The sequence below is a fragment of the Trachypithecus francoisi genome, unplaced genomic scaffold, assembly GCF_009764315.1.
Source record: "Trachypithecus francoisi isolate TF-2019V2 unplaced genomic scaffold, Tfra_2.0 Lachesis_group0, whole genome shotgun sequence".
Classification (NCBI taxonomy): Eukaryota; Metazoa; Chordata; class Mammalia; order Primates; family Cercopithecidae; genus Trachypithecus; species Trachypithecus francoisi.
The window spans coordinates 152,993,306-153,014,651 of NW_022681453.1; the positions used below are offsets into that span (position 1 = coordinate 152,993,306).

A 21,346-nucleotide genomic window follows, 5' to 3' on the forward strand; every position below is an offset into this window, starting at 1 on the left:
TAAAAGGATTTAATGGAAAGATGGATAGATAGATAGATAGATAGATATAGATAGATGATAGATAGATAGATAGATAGATAGATAGATAGATAGATAGATATAGATAGATGATAGATAGATAGATAGATAGATAGATAGATAGATAGATAGCACCTGGGTTGGGGCAAGGAGATAATCATCAAATGGTTACTTTGGCTTTTCTTCATCGCCAATATTGTTGGGAAGCACAGCAGTTCTGTGACAGAAAAAGTTTATCTGGCAGGGTTGAAGCTCCTCTCTATGTTCTGCATGTCTGTGGTGTGGACCTCATGAAAAGCCAAAGCCAGATCTGAGCAATGAACCCACTCAGGGCTAGAGTGTAGCAGACAATCCATCATCAATAAGTCAGCTGGAAATGCCACCTCCCAACCATGGATGCGGATGAGAGCCTGGCCCAGCCTGGGGAGGGGCCGCCTGATGCAGCCTGGCACTGGGCTATTTCCCGCCAGGCGCACTCCCTGGGAGACCTGGCAAAGCCCAGCTCTGGCCTTTGACCTCTGCCCCTGAATTATTTTCACATGGTGGGGCTGGGGTCAGAGCTCATGATGGGCCATGGGTTCAGCAAATGACAACCAGACCCAGCCAGATACACACATGTGTCCGGGACAAGGAACGTGTTCAACAACTCTCAGGGCAGGAATATGGCCTGGTGCAAGGCTGCCAGGTCAGGAGGAAAAGAGAAAGACGTGGGCTCCCCACGCAGCGGCCACCAGCGCTGTTCATGGCTGTCGGGGATACAAGAGGGACATGGCTGGCCTCCTTCTCTAAACGGCCTAGAGTCCCATCAGAAAGACAGGATGGACACCCCAGAACCTTAAAATCGTAACTGAGGACGGCCTAGGATTACTGTAGCAGGGAGAGCTGCAGGCAAAACCAGCTTTATTACAAGCTGAGATAAATAATAGTGCCATAAGAAGTAGCCCCTAACACCGTCCAGGCCTTTGCCATTTACAAAGGGCTTTCACCGGTTTTGCTTTATTTCGTCTCCACAATAGCCCTCTTTCTTATTTTTCCCATTTCACCCACAAAGAAATGGAGGCTCAGCAGGCTCAGGGACGTCCCCAAGGACACAGAGTTAGCAAGAGGCCTGCTGCAGAACTGCTGCTGTGTTCTGCACAGCGCCCCTCCCCCCGCAGAGCTCCTGGCCCCTGCTGTCCCCCAGGCCCTCCTCAGCATTCCTGGCATACCTCCTGTCAGTGGCCACCCCCCACCACCCAGGACCTTTGACATTCTCCTAAGGTTTTCTGGTCCTGCAGCCTGACACTCATTGGCCGGTATCTGGGCTAAATCTTTCTGCTACACCGCCCCCACTTGAACTCGCTCCTTGGGCCCTGCAGCCACTCTGCTGACCACTGGCCCAGAAGAAGTCCCATGGCAGAAACAGAGGCCTGTGCTCTCTCTCTCTGGGGTTTCCCAGCCCTCTCCAATGGCTCTAAAGCAGCCCCATCCGCTAGAACTTTGAGCTGCGGTGGGAATGGTTTACATGGGCTCATCCAGTAGGGCAGCCACCAGCTGTGAGTATCTGTGGAGCATTCGGATGTGGCTGGCACAACCAAGTAAATGAACATTTAACTTCATTTAATTTGAATGAAATGGCCACATATGGTTAGGGCTAGTGGCTCCCACACTGGATAGGGCAGATGTGGAGCTGATGTAGCACCACAGTGCAGTGTTTGTCAACCAAAAAATCAAGATGTGCAGTCCCTCAATCTCAGAGACTGCAGGATGATGGAGACCACTTGAGGTCATCTTATCCAGTCCCCTCTTTGCAATGGAGAAACTGAGGCACAAAGAGAGAAGCTGACTTCCCCGAGGTCACAGAGCTAGTGGGCAAGCTGGAACCTGCAGGGCCAGGTTTCCTGACTCCCAGACAAGTGCTCTTTCCGGGACCTGTCTGCCTCCTGCCTCTTTTATAATCCCACATCAGACTCTGAGTACGTCAACTCAGTTCAGGTTGATTATGCTTTTTTAACTTTCACATATCTGAACAGTCCACTCTGGCAGAACATCTTAAATATCCAAGGAAGGTTGCCCATGTCAGCCAAAAAGGAAATACAAGCCCTCAGTTCGCCACTTCTCTCCAGGGTGGCTTGCCCAGCCTGGCAGTGACAAGTGCCCAGGCCAGCTTGAGCTCCACCATCCCAGGTGACAGAAGGGGAAGGCAGAGCTCACCCAAGCAGAGCCCTGCCCTGGTGCTGCCTTCCCAGGGTCCAGCCAAGAATGTGAAGAGGTTGCAGCATGACGGACAAGGCAGGGGACCTATGTCACAGCTACAGAGGTCGGGATGGGCTCCAAGCCCTGGGTCACTCGCTTGCCCCAGGTAGAGAAGACTGAAACATAAATGCCCTGCCCCACAACAGGCCAGAGTTGAGACTTACTGAGGCTCACACTGAGTTCACTGCTTTACAGAGGCTCCTTTTTATGGCTGGATTGCCAGATGGTTCTTAGTAGACCCAGGGAACTCTACACTTTCTTAAAAAGCCTAGAATTCAGTTTCTGGAGCAGTGGCAAGATGGAAAAGCACAAGACGGGGGTTCAAATCAGCTCCACCACTCATGGAGCAACCCTGGGCCTCAATCAACTTGTCTGTAAAATGCGAATGGCCATATCCACTTCAACCAAAGGCCACCCTGACCAAAATTCCAACAACACACCATTTTGCGGCACCAGGGGAGACCTGTCCCAGTGCAAAAGACACTGGTAGTAAGAATTGCTTCTTTCAAATGAGATTGTGTATAACTTTTTAAAAAGTAGTGGAATGACTGGAGTCTGAAGGATGAAAAGACATGCTGGTGTCTCCCTGCTGCTGACCCCTGAGCCTCACCACCCCCACTCTACCCTCCACGATCCCCAGCCTGGCCAGCCACAGGCTTGCCTGTTGGTCCCCACTGACTCGCTCTTCCCCTAGATCTTCACATGGCTCCCTCCGCCCCATCATTTAGGTCTCACTCAAATGCCCCTCCCTCAAAGGGGGCCACTGCAGCAGCTGACCTCCCTCCCTTATCATATTCTCCAACTTTGTTCTGTATCTGGATTTTCATAAGCGTTTATGAATTTTCATAAGCATTTATTCTTGTTTTTTTCTGTTTCCTCCAAGAGAGTAGAAACTGGACCTGACATGCCCACTACTGCTGCCTGGCTCCCGGCTGAGGGTCAGCACACCACAGGCCCTTCACAAACACCAGTGCAGGGACAGATGACCGGGTGTCACTGCCCTCCCCATGAGGCTCGGCTGATTGATCTAGCAGGACTGCATGTGATTGAGGAAAGAGCAATGGCTTCTTTACACTCATATCAAATTAAGTAGCTATGGGCAGGGTGCAATGAATTTCAATTTACTATTAGTAGTTAATTGGAAATTTCTCAGGATTCCCTTCTCCAAAATTTCAGTGAGAAGCTTGTCTATACTCTTTCTGTCTTGTGGGATGCTGTGGGAAGCAGGCACTCTTTCCCTGCCTCTGCTGCCAACCAAATGTGCTTTTCATCCCACCGTGTGGCATCTGAGTGATGCAGCAACTCATTTAACAAACATACACAGAACCCACTACATGTCAGGACAAATAGGACAGCCCCCTGCTGTCGGGAGAGGGGCAGTGACTGGGAGGACTTGAGACTGTATTGCACAATCTTGAGGGTGCAGAAGTGGCACACATGAGAGCACCGCACCTCCTGGAACTGCAGCAGAGGCCCTGGCTTTTGGCAGAGTGCTTCCATGCACTGGCGCTTAACCCAGAGGCCCCTCAGGAGGCCCCAGCAAGAAACAGTGAAATGAAGCTGCTTTTTCAACTCAGAGCACCTACCACTGGTACTTAGGTTGCACGGACACATTTTCCCTTTGGAGAGGAAAGCCACTGAATTCTGCTAAACACACCTTTCCTTGGTGGCAGAGTCGATGGAAAGGATCTTCAGGTCCCCCAAGCTTGTTCCAGCCAATACTGAGAGCCTGACCCTTGCTTCTGCCCTGGACCGAGCTCCCCGACCCTGGGAATCTGGAGCATCACGGCTCCCTCCACCATACCCTGCCCCTAAGGACCTTGCACTCCCCATACTCTCCTTCCGGCCAGGCATTCCAGGCAGCTGACTTCTGGCCAGTGCTGGAACAGATGGCACAAGTCAACTGGGAAGCTTGTGACACACACGTTCCAAGTCCCACTACAAGGGTTTCTGATTTGGTAGGTGAGAGACAGCAGAGATCTGTGTCTTCCACATGCCCTGAAGGATGCTGAGGTCCAGGCAAGTATGCTAAGGGCCACGCTCTTCCACAGCTGAAGACGCAGCAGCTGGGCCCATCCCAACCAGAGGGCTGGTAGGAGCCTCTGCCTGCACCTGAGGAGAAGCACTGGGCCCATCAGACACTCACAGGATTTTAAACCAAGATCTGGGAACACAGCATGCCAGCTAGCACATTATTAAAGTTGCCAGGGCCACAGTGAGCCAAAACCAAGGGGCACCTCAAATTATGAGGGAACAGAAAAGATAGAGGAGAGGTTGGGAGTGGTGGGGAGACCAGGACAGACGTGCAGGTGATGCAGTGATGCGGTGCCTAAAGGCTTTCTCATTCCTGGACCACCTGCCGCCTCCCACAATCCACATGCAGCCTTATTCTCACCACTTCCCTGAGGCAATTTGTGAGTTCTGGGCTTCCAAAGGAGGCCCCACTAAACAGCCCACTCCCACTCTTGGCACCTGGCCTGGCCTCTGCATAAGCACTGTGAGTGGCCCTCAGTTGTGACCCCTGGCCTCTCACTCCAGAAGGGTGACCCCTCACCCTTAGGAGATGAACGGGATCTCCCATGCTCCTCCTCGTCAGGCTCAAACATCAGGCAGAGAACTGTCCTCTACCCCAGAACATGCCAGAAGCAAACGTGCTCTCACCCTGGGACCTCCTCATGAATTGCATTTTGAGGGAGAAACATCAACAAAGAGGGCAAGATCTGGAAGTCAGCTGTGGCTCCCTGGATTGACTCAGAAGCATCTACTTAAATGACTTCAAAGCTGGGGCGATGACAAGGTCTTTGCTGGCAGTTCCAGCCCCCTGCTGCTCACTAGTGAGATCATGGGCGTGGGAGACAGGAGGGATGGGGGACACCAGGTGCCCACTGGGGCTCCCAGCAGGCGGGTCACGAAGCAGAACTCACAGCTCTATTTATAGAAAGCAGCCGCTGTGAAGGATGAAGAACCGGGGAGAGCCTGCACGGCAGTATTTTCCAAGCTCACGCTGTCTCAGCTTAATTTCATCCCAAGCAAATAAATCATTAAGGAGGCACTGAGTCCTGGAAGATCTGACGAAGACGGGCCATTAAGCGGCACAGCCTTTGCTTGAATTATGGAAGGCCTCAGACAAGCAGCCTTATTAGTGTCTGGGCGAGGCCGTAACTCACGCTAACCGCCCCCTTGCCTTAACCAAAGGACGAGACTGGCCAAATCAGCTGGCTCCCGACCCTGTAAATGAAGGCTGCCGCCAGCCTGGCAGGCAGTTGGCTCTCCCCGCTCACTTACACCCCACCCCCACCCCGGCAAATTTGCTTCCTCTATTCAATGCTTTCCCAGCACCACCCACTCAGAATCATCAGCAAGTCAGAAGAGTTCAGAGTGAATGCAGTTTGCTGTACTGTATTTAACGGTATCTAAGCGCTGTGATACTGGGGGCTGCCAATGCTGGCTTCAGCAAACTCTTGCTAAGCACAGTCAATCCAAGGCCTGGGACCACCTGCAAAACCACTGAAGACTCAAAGTGACCCTGAGTAGCACAGAAGCTACAGGTGTGGGCGCTAGAGTAGGCCCGGATTCAAGTTCGGGACAGATACCTCCCAAGCAAGTGCTGGCTCTTCATCTCCCGCAGGCCCAATCTCCACACGTGCAAACTGTGATAACCGCACTTCTTCTCACCCGTGCAGATTAAATGAGCTACCCCGCATAGGGTGCTGACGAGCCTTTGTGTGGGGCGGTGGAGCTGGGCAGTGTCTGGCCTTTTGTGAGTGCTCAATCAATGACTGTTTAACAAAGAGCTGTTTCCATTTGCAGTAATCCCTTGCCAAACAAAGTCACCCTCACAGGAACATTCATGGATAAGAGTGTGGATTTACTTGTGTACACTGCATTGGCAACTATAAGAATTTGGGTTCCAGGGCACATAAATGGAGTCACTTGGTAGCTGGGGAGGGAAGTGAGGCCGGATGTGAAAAGGAGGAAATGCAGAAGGCATAGCTGCCTTGTCAGGAGCAGGGCAAAGGAAGGCCTGAGACTGGCCTGGAGTCAGCCAGGTGGCAAGGATGAGGGCAGAGCCAGGCTCGGCAACCCCAGGCTGAGCTGGCATCAGGGAAGTGGGCCATTTCCAACAAAGAGGGCAATGCAGACCAACGCACAGAGGAATACGCATTTTATTTTATCTTATTTATTTTTATTGTTTGAGACAGTTTCATTCTCTTGCCCGGGCTGGAGTGCAGCGGCTTGATCTTGGCTCACTGCAGCCTCCACCTTTGGGTTCAAATGATTCTTGTGCCTCAGCCTCCCAAGTAGCTGGGATTACAGGCATGTCCCACCACACCTGGCTATTTTTTGTTTGTTTGTTTGTTTTTGCATTTTTAGTAGAGACAGGGTTTCATCGTGTTGGCCAGGGTGGTCTCGAACTCCTGACCTCAAGTGATCCACCTGCCTCTGCCTCCCAAAGTGCTGGGATTACAAGCGTGAGCCACAATGCCCGGCTGGAATATGCATTTTAGCTGGGCTGCCGGATCATTCAGCATGGGGGTAGACGAGTGGATGGTGGGGCATGGGGACAAGCTGTGATTGGGGGCACTTGCTCTGTGTCACACTCTTCATCAGCATCATCCAGGAGCTTGTTAGAGATGCAGAATCTTGGGCCAGACCCAGTCCTACTAAGTCAGAATCGGCATAATAAGGTCACCAGGTGGCTTGAATGCACACTGAGGTTTGAGCAACATTGCTGACAACTCTACTGGTAAGTACCATCACTATATCCACTTTACAGGTGAGGATACCGAGGAACTGCAAAGTTAGGAAACATATGCCTAGGTCACGCAGGTACTGAACAGACAGACCAGTTCTTACCTGGGTATCTGTGACTGTGCTAACTCCCTGGTTGTATGGTCTGAGCGGCGGCCAGGGCAGGGTCTCTGACATGCAGGAAGCACTGAGAAGCCATGGAGGATCTTCATCTGTGTGTGTTGTGGGGAGACGCCGGTCTAAACTCTGCCCAGGCTCCAAGGCCTCCCCTCCGAAAGTCCCTCCGACCCGTCAGCGTCATCCCCGGCCCTAATCACTCTCCTCCTAAGCACCTACATCCTCCCACAGCTGTGTTTTTCAATACAGACTCATAAACGGCATTGAATTCTCACTCCCTTGTTTCTGACGGGGAACATTTTCAAGGGGGATTGAAGTCCTGGGTTTTAGTTCAGGTTCTGCCATTAAGTGGCAGGTAACCTTGGGCAAAGCCTCCCAGCTCTCTGGTCCAGTCAGCTCCTACCTGTAAAATGTGGGTCTTGCATTGGCTGCCAGATATCATCTCTTCTATCCCTGTGTCTGGGGCCTTGCCTTCACCCTTCTGCCAGGGCCTAAAAAGGTGAGACCCTTTACCTCTTCCCCTTCCCTTTTTCCCAAAGGTTCAATAATGGCCAGCCCACAACTAGACCAAGCCACTGTTTTTGCAGAGGTGGATGCTGGCCCTCAGGGCCGCCACCTTGGCAGCTCATCCCTGCTGAATGTCTGACTGCACACAGCTGGTGAAGGTGCTGCTTGTTTGGGTATCCTTGTGAACACATGTCCACCAGGCAAGTCACCACTGGAAGCTGCGGCCTTTTAGAGAACCGCTTGAATAAGACATGCAGCCAGAAACATTTGAAACCGCTCACAGGGAAGGCTAAACACTCCTAGTTCATTCGCAACAAACTCACAATGGCCTCTGAACCTCAGGTGGCATTTCCATCATGTATCTTAGAAACGAGACCAAGACTGTCCAAACCGTCACAAATTCCCTCATGTAAAATCCTTCAGTTTCACGGTGTGGACCAAAATTTAATAACCAGAATCATTTCTATATTTAATAACAGTAATTTTACCAATTCACGAGAGCAGTAATAGTCATAATTAGCCATTTTTAAACCTACCGCTTTTTCAGTAGCTATGTTCTAGGCACTAGATCAGTCACTTTCTATATAGTAATCCATGATCCTGACACCTCGTGACAAAGTAAGTTTCTATTTTTCAGATGAGAAAGTGAAGGCTTAGGCGTGAAATGACTTGTTCAGGGTCATAGCTAATTAGAAGCCAAGCCAGTGCTGGAAGACCCCTGAACCCTGCGCTTCCCACAAGACCATGCTGCGGCCCACGGTGATGCTTGTCCTGATTAAGCCTCATTTCAAATGCTGTCACCTGCATTTCAAGCCACCTTTCTGCAAGCCAGACTTCCATGAACCTAATTTCTACTATGTTAATGTGAAAACCTCCTTCAAAGAAGGGCCACAGCATCTGATCGAGGCCTTTTCTCAAATGGGAGACGGTTCCTTTCAAATGAAGGGTAGGGGGCAGTTTCTGAATGTCAGGATCCTGAATTAACACGCCTGGCCTGTGTGCGGGGACAGATGTGCTGTACACAGGACACAATGAGAGGTGGGAAAAGGGTCACTCAGGGGCCAGGCTTCAAGTTGAGGGGGGCAGCTCATAGCCAGCCCCTCTGCTCCAGCCAACTGTGACTCAAGTCCCCCTGTGGCAGAGGAAAGAAAAGCTTTTTCAGGTGGTGGGAGGCCAGGACATTAATATGCATTTACTGAGCACGTACTATGTACTCTGTTGCAAGGGCTGCTATAGGGTGGTTGAAAAGGCCAAGATGCAGTTGCCACAGCAAAGAGCCACCACTTTCAGCATTAGCAGCAGCAGCAATAACAGAAAAGCAAAACACACACATTATGGGCCTATTCTGTGAAGTAAAGGGCTAGGTGTCTTATGTTGACTATACACTATGTGAGGACCGGCTGAATTAGACACCTCAAATAATCTTAATCCAACAATGTGTCTGAAGCCTCCTTAATATCAAATTAATAAATTTTAAAAAGAGAAAAAAATTAATGTGATTCTACTGTATTTTAAACTAGAAACAAAGTCATTCATGAGCCTTCATCAGGTGTGCAAGGTGAGCTCAGCACCGCAATCAGAAATTCAGGATACACATATCAGTATTAACCTACTGAGAGCCACGTGCTGGACCATGTTTCATTTCTGCATCACTTCTAATACAGCAACTCTGCAAGGTACATATAATTATTCCCACTGCACAGATGGGAAAACTGAGACTTGGGGATGTTAATTAGCCAGAGGGGGCACAAAGGAAATTTCAATTGGGATCAAAAGTTTATGTTCAAAGATTGGAAACTGCCTAAATGTCCAAATATGGGGATCTGAATAATTAGATTATAACACAACTATATCATGGCCCCATGCGACTGTTAAGAAAGAATGAAGCAGCTCTGCATTAACTGATATTAGATAACTGCCAAGGTCCATTGAAGGGAGAAAACAAGATATAGGGGAATGTTTTCAGTATGATCTAAAAATTATCTGTCGCAAATATCTCTGGAAAGACCAGAAACTGCTAATAGTGGCTGCCAGCAGGAGGGGACGGCGGCCGAGCTACAGAGGAGGGGTTACTTCACCATATACCCTTTGGTAGTATTCAAATCTGTTGCCACATGTACAGCTTTCCTTTCAAGAGCAATGTTTTAGACTGTCTTGTGTCACTATAAAGAAATATCTGAGGCTGGGTAATTTATAAAGAAACGAGGTGTATTTGGCTCAGCGCTCTGCAGGTTGGACAAACATGGCACGGCTCTGCTGAGGGCCTCAGGAAGCTTTTACTCATGACGAAAGGCAAAGGGAAAGTAGGTGTGTCACATGATAAGAGAGGGAGGAAGAGAGATGCCAGGCTCTTTTAAACAACCAGTTCTCACATGAACTAATCGTGAGAACTCACTCATTACCACGAGGAGGGCGCCAAGCCATTCATGATAGATCTGCCCCCATGGCCCAGTCACCTCCCACGGACCCTCACCTCCAACATGGGGGATCTCATTTCAACACAAGATTTGGAAGAAACAAATATCCAAGCGATATCAAGTAAATAGGCACATATGACGTCCTTAATCTTCCCAGTTCACCATGCATGCCTCCTGGGTCTCCATCCCTGCCCTAAGGAACTTCATAACCACTTGGGGAAAGAAGGTCTATGCATGGGTGGAAAAATGGGTGAACCCTGCAGATGTAGGAGAAGTCAGCGCTAAACTCCTGGTGCAAAGACAGAGTCCTCAGCTGAGGCCTGGGGGTGAGCTGGAGTCAGGACAGATTGATAAGGGATGGGGGCAAAGGGGCGACCAGGCCCAGAGGAGCCAAGTCCAGATGTCCCGGAGGTTAGGAGGACCAGACTACCCCGTGAGATGCACGGGAGTCTAGCGAGAAGGTCTGGAGTACAGCTCTGGCAAGGAGACGGTGTCCTTGTAGTCATCGGGAGAGTAAACTCTCTCTGGCCTTCATCAATACCAGAAGCCTTGGCTAGCTGCCAGCCTCCTCTGCTCAGCCATTGAGCCAATAAATACTTGTTGGCAGATCAATTAAACCATCTAGGAAAGACGTCTGGAAATACAGCTTCCTTGGCTCCGTGCAGGGGAAAGCCCTCTCAGCCAGTTAGGCCCAAGATACCTGCATTTCCACGCTCCACCCTGTGAAAGTCAGCCCTGACACTGGCGTCCACTCTGTGGGGTCAGGCCACGCTCAGCGGTAGGCAGGCTTGGGCAGGTTGGCCCAGGCATAGGAGGCAGAGCTGGGAGGCATAGGAGGCATAAGCACAGCTGTGTCATCTGCTAGCTGTGTGGCCTTGGCAAGTTTGTTACCTTTCCAAGACATTTTCCTCATCTATAAAATGGGGATAATAACAGTCACATTGCCTCATGGCTTATTGCGATGAAAAGAAAAAAAAATATGAGTAAAACCGTAATCCCAGGGTACAGAACATGGATGGGAGCCAACAAAAGTGTCATCAATACCCCCAAATCAAAGTTGCCTGGGACCCCAAGGCCGCTTGTCTCTGTCTGAGACTCCCCTCCGCTTCCTGTGTCACTCACACACCACTCGCCACTCAGGAACTCTGAGATGTGAGACAGAGCCATTCTGTCAGCCCTCCCGCCGCCAGCATGTGGAGAGAGGAGCTGGGGAGCCATGGAGCAATTCCAGAAAGCAGCCCAGAGCAGATTCCAAAGGCCTGGCCCACCCCAGGGGCCCACACCTCACAGTAGTTGAGACATTTACAGTGACATTCCCCTGTTAGGGATCAAGAATGTCTGATCCATGGCCACTGCTGAGGATGCCTTTATATAACAGAACACCCTGCAGAGTTCCCTGCTGAGCCAAGAGCTTTGAGGGCTGGAGGTAAAGCCAGTCAGAGGAGGAAAAATGACAGGGACAGCATTTCTGGGACTCACCCAAATTCACCGCTAAAGGCAAGGCCTGGCCCTGGGCTGCACAGTCACCAGCCAGATGGAGTAGATGCTCCTGAACATTCTCTGCCTGCCTTGAGGGTAAATGTCTCCACAAGGTGCCCGTGTGTGCCTCCATTTGAATCCAGGCTCTCTCAGTTACTCATAGTGTCCCCTTCAGTAACTTACTCAAGCTCTCTGTGCCTCAGTTTCTTCATCACACACTGAAAATGATAATATAGATAGTACCAGTGCAAAGAGTCATTACAAAAATTAAATGAATTAAAATTTGCAAAATGGCTGGGTGAGGTGTCTCATGCCTGTAATCCCAGTGCTTTGGGAGACAGAGGTGGAAGGATTGCTTGAGGCTAGGAATTTAAGACTGGCCTGGGTAACACAGTGAGAGCATTGTCTCTACAAAAAAAAAAAAAAAAATTAAATTAGCCATTACCTCCTGAGCCAGTTTCATTCATATTTATATATATGCCAGGAGTGGTGGCATATCCTTGTAGTCCCAGCTACTCAGGAGGCTGAGGGGAGGATCATTTGAGCCCAGGAGTGAGAGGTTACAGTTTACAGTGAGCTATGATTGCACCACTGCACTCCAGCCTGGGTGACAGGGTGAGATTCTGTCTCTAAAAAACAAACAAAACCAAAAAAAAGGAAAGAAATTGTAAAGTGTTTAGAATACTACCCCCCTTACCCACCAAGACTAAATACTACATAAGTATTAGTTGTTGCTGTTATTGCTATTATTAGTTGTGCTCTGGACAACCTGGGACAGCTTCTCCATGTGCCTGGCCTCAGCTCCATGCTTCTCTTCACTTCAATGGCAGGGCCCCTGTGCATCCTGCAGCTCTTTGTAGTTAGCTTTGAGATGCTAAGCCATTTCACTCACAGTGTAGCAAAACAATTCCACTTGCAGAAGGTTTGACAATGTTATGCATTTGCAATAGGAAATCACACCTCCAGGAGTTCTTGCCCTCAACAAATACACGCTTCCACAGTTAAATGTAGTGAGCCCTTTCTAAGTCTTGCTTTTACCATAATAAAAATTCAAAAATTGAGAAAGTGATATCCATTACCTTACTTTCATCATGTCAGAGGAAAAGCCTCTATTAAGGCCATTTTGCTTTAAGCCACAGATGAACCCCAGAATTTGCCTCAGCTCACCTAGTTCATCAACGCAGGGGCATCAATTGCTATGTGTTTGCTCTGTGCCGGTGAGCTTTATCATCCTCATCCTTTTTCAAAGGAGAACACTGAGGTTCAGAAAAAGGAGGCAATCGCCAACAGCCATTTGTTGAGTGCTGGGGCCCGGGTCTGACCTGGCTCTGTGAGGGGCCCCGGGCAGAGTTCTCTCGTCCTATGATCCTGTGGGGAAGCAACCCCAGAGAGCTGGCCTGCCTTTTGCTTCCAAGCATGTCTTTGACTCTGGTCCCTCACACCCCCATCAAGTCTGAGTTTGGGGACCTGCCACCATGTCCACAACCGATGTTAACTCAGAATCCTTTCCATCCACAGAATCCACCTTGGGTCACCTTCCCTGCTCGGGGACTCCCTAGAGCCAAAGTAGTCCCAAACCCAGGGATTCATGGTAGACTTCAGCCCAGGACACAGGCTATAGGCATCACACAGTCCCTTCCCAACTATCCCTGCGAGACTCCACTGCAGCTTCTCCTATGGCCCACTCTGGAGATTGTCCCAGGCTGGCCATGAATAGACCTTTCAAAACCAGAGAAGCTGAGCTTCGCTTTTCTGCAATCACACCCCTGTCTGAGATAGAGAACATTACCCCTATCTAGAGAACACACTCGTGCCATAGCAGATAAGCCAACCCTATCACTGAATGGAAGATGCCCCAGGCTTGCATCCCATGACATCTGGCCTCTCTTGCCTCCTAGATTCAATATTCCAGATTCAGCCAACCTGAAAAATCACTGCCAGTAAGGAAGAGGATAGAACACTTCACATTTTAGTTCCACCAAACTTTTTCAACCACCTGAAGGACCCGTAAGCTTAAAATACCCCAAACACAACTGCCCTTCCCCACCCAACTTCCCTGAGGTAGGTCCTTGTTCCTGATCCCAATATGCATAGCCCCACGGGCTGGAACCCTGTTAGCACCTTGGCTTTGTACCTGAAAACCAGGCAACCAATAAAACCCAAGTGTGAATTAATAGCCAAGAGGAAGCCTACAACAGGAGTATAACTGTTGGCTCTGATAGCTCCCACTGGGTGTCAATGTCAGGCCTTAAATCTCAGCTACCATATTATTGGTGATACCACACAAGAGCTTACAGCAGCAAAAAGGGGACCTGATACTATCCCATTTTACAGATGAGTAAAATGAGTCTTAAGGAGTAAGAGTGACTCACCAAAGACACAAAACCACTGAGCACTTGGAAATAAGTCACATCAGACTCCAGAGCCTTGGTACACCAAGGCCACTCTTCTAGTCCAGTGATTAATTCCAGCAAATAAAATTTCCAATTCCATTAAATAAAGATTGTTTGTTGTTTCTGTTGGTTTTCTCACCACTGGGGTTTGCCTCGTCACTATGTCTCAGAAGGCTCCAGACACTTTCCAAAAGGCACTGTGATGACTAAATTAGCCCTTCTCAGGGACATAATCATCAGTTCCTAGATTTAACCCATTAAACAGAGAAAATGGAACAACATTTTGCCATTCAATGGCAATTGTAGGCAACAATCATGGAAATAAAATATGAGCAAGAACGTCGACAATTATACCAGAGTGCTGAGCGTACCAGCCACTTTTCCGTTAGGCTGCCACCCTTGGAAATCATCAAATGTCCCCTTCCTGTGCTCCAGTAAATGTAAATTTTGCTTGAGTAAAATCTCGTCCTTGACTTCTTTTCTGGAGAAGTGTTACTCTTTGCTGGAGTGTTACTCTCAGTCCCTCATCTAAAGGGGAGAACATAGGGAAAGAGTGGACTTCGTGGCCATCAGAACTGGGGGAACCCTGATTCTGGCTCTCTGGAGCTCTGTTCTTAAGTTTCTTCATTTCTAAAAGGAGGATCTGCCTCCGGGGCTGATAATTACATCTCTTATTTAGAATGAATAAACTGGAAATTCTAGCTTTCAGCATTGCCTCTGAGAGCTTCATTAGGGGTGTGGCAGGAAGTCTGGATGGGTGCTGGTGGGCTGATGTTGGGGAGTGTGCAACCCCACAAGTGCCTGGCTCCTGGCCCCTCAGCTGAGATTCAGCTCAGGACAGGCAGCCACGTGTGCCTCGGTCCAGAGGCCACCCTGTCTTCCTGAGTGACTCCCTCCCGAAACCAATAACTGTCTTTGTTCCTATACTTTTTATCTTGCCGGATGGTTGTGTATATTAAATGAGAGCAAGCTGCAGAGTTGTCAGGGGTCAACTCCAGCAGCCTGTGGGATGGTTTGTAGCCTGCAAGGGTATTTTGTTTGCCCATAGAGAGTTTTCAGCAGCTGTCAACTTTAAACATTGGAATAGTTCACACAATCTAGATTTCTGAGCTCTCTTGGAAAAAGTCACAAGATTCCACAACCCAGGGTTTTCATTCCCATGAGATGACAGTCGGCTGGAGATGACAGGCAGCTGCCCCCCCTTAGCAGATGGCCCATAAGTGTTGGAATTGGGGTATTCAGCCTCTCGAATACAGTAGGTGGTCAATAAAGGATGGTTATCATTACTTATTACTTATCAATAACTTGAGTACATGGCATTTAAGTGCAGGGACTGGGGACTTGTCAGTACCCTCCCATTGTGACTAGCTTGGGTCATTTGGTACCACCTTTGTACAGACTAGAAGATTGGTAATTGGCATCAATACTCAAAGCCCCTATTAGGTGCCAGTCACTGTTCTGAGGACTTCACACATGTTATCTTATTTGATCTTCACAGCTGTGAGCTAGATTACTATCATAGTGATGCTTTTGCCCATGGGAGAACTAAGGCACAGCCCCAAATCACCAGACCAGCAAAGGAGAGAGTCAGGATTGAAACCCAAGTCCCAACTATTCCTCCACACTGCAGGATCCTCCCAACTGGCGATGGAGGCGTGGCCTGCCTTGCTTTCCCAGGGCTTGGCACAACTGAAAGCCCTGCCCCCCAGTCCGGCACAACTTACGGTCAAGGCCGTTGATGTAGCGCATGGTGACTTCGCAGTGGCCCCACACGGCACTCACCACCGGGTACAGCTTCTTGCCCTTGAGACCTCGGAAGGCCACCCCCAGGTACTGGCCGTCCACGATGAAGCTGAGTGTGCCTTCATCCATGTCCAGCACCACGAGCAGTGAGTCGGGCAGCGCGAAGGCCTCGTCGGGCCCCAGGAAGGCCGGGTAGGCCACGCCGGGCCGGTTCTTGCCGTCGTGGTAGAGGCGGCTGCGGCCCAGGTCCCAGCCCCACGACTCGGCGTCACTGCCCACCAGCGCCGTGTAGCCCACAGAGTGCAGGGGAGCACGGGCCGTGGCCACACCAACTACAGCGTGGGTGCCACGCTGCCGAGCTGGCCAGTTGATCTGCCAGGCGTGCAGGCCGCGGGCGTGGCCCACTTTGCCGCGGATGCCGTCGGTGCTCTGGGCCACGGGGTGCCGGTGGAAGGTGAGCCGGTCGTCATCCTTGACGAAGACGTTGAGCGAGCGGTCCTCGGGGTTCCACGCATGCCGCAGCTGCACAGCTAGCCCCGCCGCTGGCATGTCCAACAGCTGGTCCAGCCGCGCCGGCCGCCCAGGCTCTGCACCCCGCAGCTCCCGCTTGGCCGGCCGCAGCGCGGGGTCTCGCACCTCCACCGACTTGAGGCTCCCCGAGAGCTTCTGGCCCATGCTTCACTGCCGGGAGGGGGCCGCTGCAGGCCACCGCTACCTCGTGGGAGCCTCCACTCCCCGTAGCCAGGAATGGGCCACCGGGCTGGGAACCAGGCTTCCGGACTGTAGACCTCCACAGCCTCTACCGGGCTGTGGCAGGGGCCCAAGCTCCTGGAAGGAAGCAAAGGGCATGGGTTATAGCAGCAGCAGCAGCAGCCAGTTGCCAATCCCTTCATTTATGTCCATGCCTTGGCTGAGCCCTGTGCATGCACAATAATAGTAATAATTCGTACACTCATATCTGGCAGTAATCTAGCACTTGGCCATATGCCAGTGTTCTAAATGGTTTATGTTTATTAGTTCGTTTAATCCTTAACACCTCCCTATAAGAGATATACATTATTATTCACCATTTACAGATGAGAACACTGAAGTGCAGAGAGAGGATAAGTGATTAGCCAAAGTCCCACTGCAAATAGGTGACTGAGCCAAGATTCAAACCAAGGTCATCTGGCTTCAGGATCTGTGTTCCAGACCTAGAACAATCATAGGGAGTCTGATTTTAGAAATAAGGCATGAGCCCAGAGCAGTTGTGACTTGCTCAAGATCAGAGCCTGGATGAGAACCCAGGCGCATTTGATCCCAGGGACAAGCCCTGTGCCAAGGCTGCGGGGGCACAAAGCTGCTCACGACACAGGGCTGTAGGGTGTGGCCCATTGGTTCCCAACCCTGGAGTCCTGGGGAGCCTAAATAACCTCCTAAAATGTAGCCAGGCTGGAGAGGGAAGACACAGAACAAGGGTACAGCAGGGTCACCAGGGACATGGACATCAGGCAGTGTGGGAAGATGGGGTGAGGGCTCCATGGGAAGGTGAATGGAGGTAAATAGAGGTGAGGAGGAAGGATAAGGGAGCCAGTGTCCAGGCTCTGTAACCAGACAGAACTGCATCCAAATCCCTCTCTCCATCTCTTACTGTGGGTCCACAGGAAAGCCTCCTAGCCTCTTGGATACTCCGGATTTCTTGCCAGTAAAATGAGGATAAAACACCTCCCTCTGGTGATGGGGGAACTTAAGAGACCATAATATAAAGGGTCCTGGAACTCGGCCAACAGGTTTTCCTCTCTGGCTCTGTTTTCTGGGCATCCCATGTGGATCCCCTCCCTTTGGATGGGTGAACTCTTTCTTCGGCCATGTAAACACCATTAACAGCAGTGACCCCAGATTGCCTTCCCTGAGGCAGGATCCTGGTTTTCATGGAAAAGGAATTGGCCACCATTACCAGGAAACCAGCCAGAACCTAAGGAGCTTGGACTACTTGGACAGGCCCTGGGTATGGGGAGAGATGGAGAGCCAAGCCCTGTCCAGAGCAGAGGCATGTGCCCTCCCCTCCCTGGCCTGAGAGCTGCTGGGCCCAGAACAACTTCTCCTGAGTCAGATGAGGAGATGAATGGGTGTTTTTCACACCCTACCTTCCCCGGCCTCAACCTCCCACCCAGACAGTGGTGCACCCCTAGCCAAAGTCCAGGTAGGGAAGGAAAGAACTCTGCTGCCACACAGCACAGACAAGTATCCTGTGTGTTTTTCACCATTCCATTTTATTCTTAACTCTCATATTCTTTCCTTTCCATTGTCAGATCCCAGCTTCAGCAGATGTTGACCCTATTCCGAGAGCTCTGGCTAATGTTCAATCTGATGGAATACCAGAACACATAACAATTTGCAGCACTAGACAGTTTTAAGATAGCAGAATAAAGTTACTCCTTTTCATATCCGAAATCACCCAAAATCAAGGAGAAAAAAAGAAATGCAAACTCCTTCTTCAGCAAACTAGAACACATTTGTAACCTGAACCACAACTTATAAGGAAAGGCTGCCAAAAACAGGCAAGGGCTGCCAAAAGCAGTGAAGATCAAAACTACTGTGAGAAAACACCTAGAGAAGACATCTGTGGTGGCAGATCTCAGACAAAGCTGGCAGAGCCACCAGGAGCTGGCATTCCCTGAAGGAAAAAACTAATGATCCCTTATCAGAAACAATGGGAACAGGGCATGTGGTCTGGTACTGGGTGCTTCCTCCTACGCCTTGGAGGAAGAGGAGGGCAGGGCCAACAGAGGAAACCACAGACCCGCCATCTTCACAGGAAGCAGTGTGTTGGTGAGGCAGAGTGAGAGAAGGGTTCTGAATTGGGAAAAGCCCACAGCTGCAGAACTCTGCTGACTGAGTAGAAGCAAAGACTAAAGGAAATCACTAAGACAACCCTGTGAACAAAGTTCCTGGGAACCAGGGAGCAATCCTACCCTCTTCCTGGTACCTCCTCCACATGCGTCTCCTGCAAAATGCTGATCCAAGAAGGTTCACCTCTTTCAAAGAGGAACCAGCACAGGATATAGTCAAAGATGCTATAGAAGAAAGAAAGGAATAAACGAAAAGGACAAAACACGGCAAACCAAGCAAACTCACCTGAAAAAAAGCTGTCACAAAGCAGATAAAAATGGGAACCAAAGTTGTAAACTAATTTTATAATTGATTATTTCAGAAGGGAGACAACTAGCATGGTCTCAACAAAAGGTTAAATCCGTTTTCCCTAGTTATAAAGGTAATCTCCAGAACTAAAAATAAAAATACACATCTTGCAAATACAAACCTTGAACACAATACAAAATAAAACAGACCATGTACTGAAAGATTTTGTTTGAAAGCAAGAGAGGCATAAAAGCATGAAATATGACAGTAAAGCTAAGACCAAAATATTAACCATGTCATTAAATGGCCATAGTAAACTGCTAAAAAAAGATTCTATGACTGGGGAACAACACAAAACCCCCAACCATATGCTACATATAAGAGACATTCCCCAAAGCAAAGTGATTTAACAATTTTGAAAATAAAGGAAAGGCAAACACATAACAGGGAAGTGTGAACTCAAACTAAGCGGGCACTGTAATCTTAATATTAGGCAAGTAAAGTTGATTTAAGGACAAAAGGTTTTAAGTGAGACAAGAACACTTAATAATAATAAAGAATAAGATCCACAGTTGAAGACTGAACTCACCAAAAAGCACCAAAATTCAGAGCAAAAGCAAGAGGAAATATAAGGAGGGACCTTAGACAGACACACATCAGGGGCATATAATTTTAATTTCCCTCTTCTAGCTCATGATGGACCAATGGACCAAAATTAAGTAAAGACATAGAAAAACCAAATTATGTAATTAATAAGACCGATCTAATTAGTGTATTCATCAAATTCTATACCTTGAAAACAAAGAATGCATGCTCTTTTCAAGTGTTCATGGAACCATCAAAAAATTTTCTCGCATATTAGGTCACAAATGAAACTTCCAAAAAAGCAAAAATAATACAGTAGCTGATAACACAGAAGGAAAACTAGAAATGAATCATAAAATTATAGATCACGAAATCCTATCACTTGGGCATTTTTAAAAATTCTTTAAACAACTTGACTCCAACTCAGATCAAAAAGGAAATCCATAGAGAAATTGCAGAATATCTGGAATACAACGATAACAAAAAGCATTCCATATACTAGAGCCTGCGAGATGCCTCTATGGCAGTTCTCAGAGGAAATCATGGCTGGTATATTTATGATATTAAATTTTTAAAAATGAATGGAGCATAATAAAATAGGAAAATAATAGAACTAAGCAAAAACTCAAGAGCTGGTTCTACCACAAAGAACCAAACCAATAAAACGTATAAACTATTAAAGCTAATCATGTAATGTATCATATTATATTATTATATTACTATTATATTAATCTATCATGTTGATAGTATGTACCTTTGATACGATATAATGAAATGGCACTTTACCTCTATGGGCATCTTCCCCAAAACTCATAACCTCACTCTAATCATGAGAAAAACAAAGGACAAATTCCATTTGGAGGCCATCCCACAAAATACCTGACCTAACCAGCAAGGTCGTCAGAACCAAAGTCTGAGAAATCATCGTAGTGAAGAGGGCCCTAAGGATACCTAACAATTCCATGTAATATGGTATCCCAGATGGGATCTGGAACAGAAGAAGGATATTAGGAACCAGGATGGGTGGCTCACACCTGTAATCCCAGCACTTTGGGAGGCCAAGGCAGGTGGATCATCTGAGGTCAAGAGTTCAAGACCAGCCAGGCCCAACATGGTGAAACCCCATCTCTACTAAAAATACAAAAAAAAAAAAAAAATAGCCAGGTGTGGTGGCACACAACTGTAATCCCAGCTACTTGGGAGGCTGAGGCAGGAGGACTGCTTTAACCCTGGAGGTGGAGGTTGCAGTGAGCCAAGATTGTGCCACTGCGCTCCAGCCTGGACAACAGAGGGAGACTCCATCTCAAAAAAAAAAAAGAAAAAGAAAGAAAGAAAAGAAAAAGGATATTAGGCAAAAACTGAAACCTGAGAAAAAAAGGAAATCTGAAAAAATATGTTAATAATACTAATAACTTAACTATTAATGTTAATTATTAAAATAAGTTAATAATTATCAATATTGGTTCATTAGTTGTGAAAAATGTACAATACTAATGTAAGATGCTAATAATTGGCGAAACTAGGGTGGTAAATGGCGTGACCATGTGGGAACTCTCTGTACTATCTGTTTAGTTTTTCTTTAAATCTAAAACTATTCTGAAGAAATAAAGCCCATTAATTAGAAAAGCTTACATAAATGTCTAAATTTTAGGGAATACAAAAAAAGGACAAAAACCAGAATTCACCTCTTCTACTCATTAACCAGATATAAATATTGTCAGCTTCGGAGGAGTTTCGCTTTATTCTCTTTTTTTGTTGTTGTTGTCTACAAATTATAGTGAATTTTATTTTTAAAAATTGGTATAATGGACCTTTATTTAGATTACTACACCTAAAAATAATGTAATTAGCCTTTTAACATATTACTAATATACTTTAAATGCATGACTTAAGTAACTAAATTTTTAAAAACACATAAAACATAAACCATTTAATCATTTAATGGAGGAGAAGACAGAAATCTGTAAAATAAGAAATGAA

The 21,346-nt window shown here is 48.1% G+C and overlaps 1 protein-coding gene across 1 annotated transcript in view; it reads right to left on the reverse strand.

The window, feature by feature from the left end:
* SPSB4 (splA/ryanodine receptor domain and SOCS box containing 4) overlaps positions 1-21,346 on the reverse strand; it is an 89,182-nt gene that overhangs the window by 57,516 nt on the left and 10,320 nt on the right. Inside the window, exon 2 of the mRNA XM_033212485.1 lies at positions 15,643-16,489. Coding sequence (XP_033068376.1) covers positions 15,643-16,336 — 694 coding nt within the window. The 5' untranslated portion in view covers positions 16,337-16,489. The remainder of the gene's footprint in view (positions 1-15,642; positions 16,490-21,346) is intronic.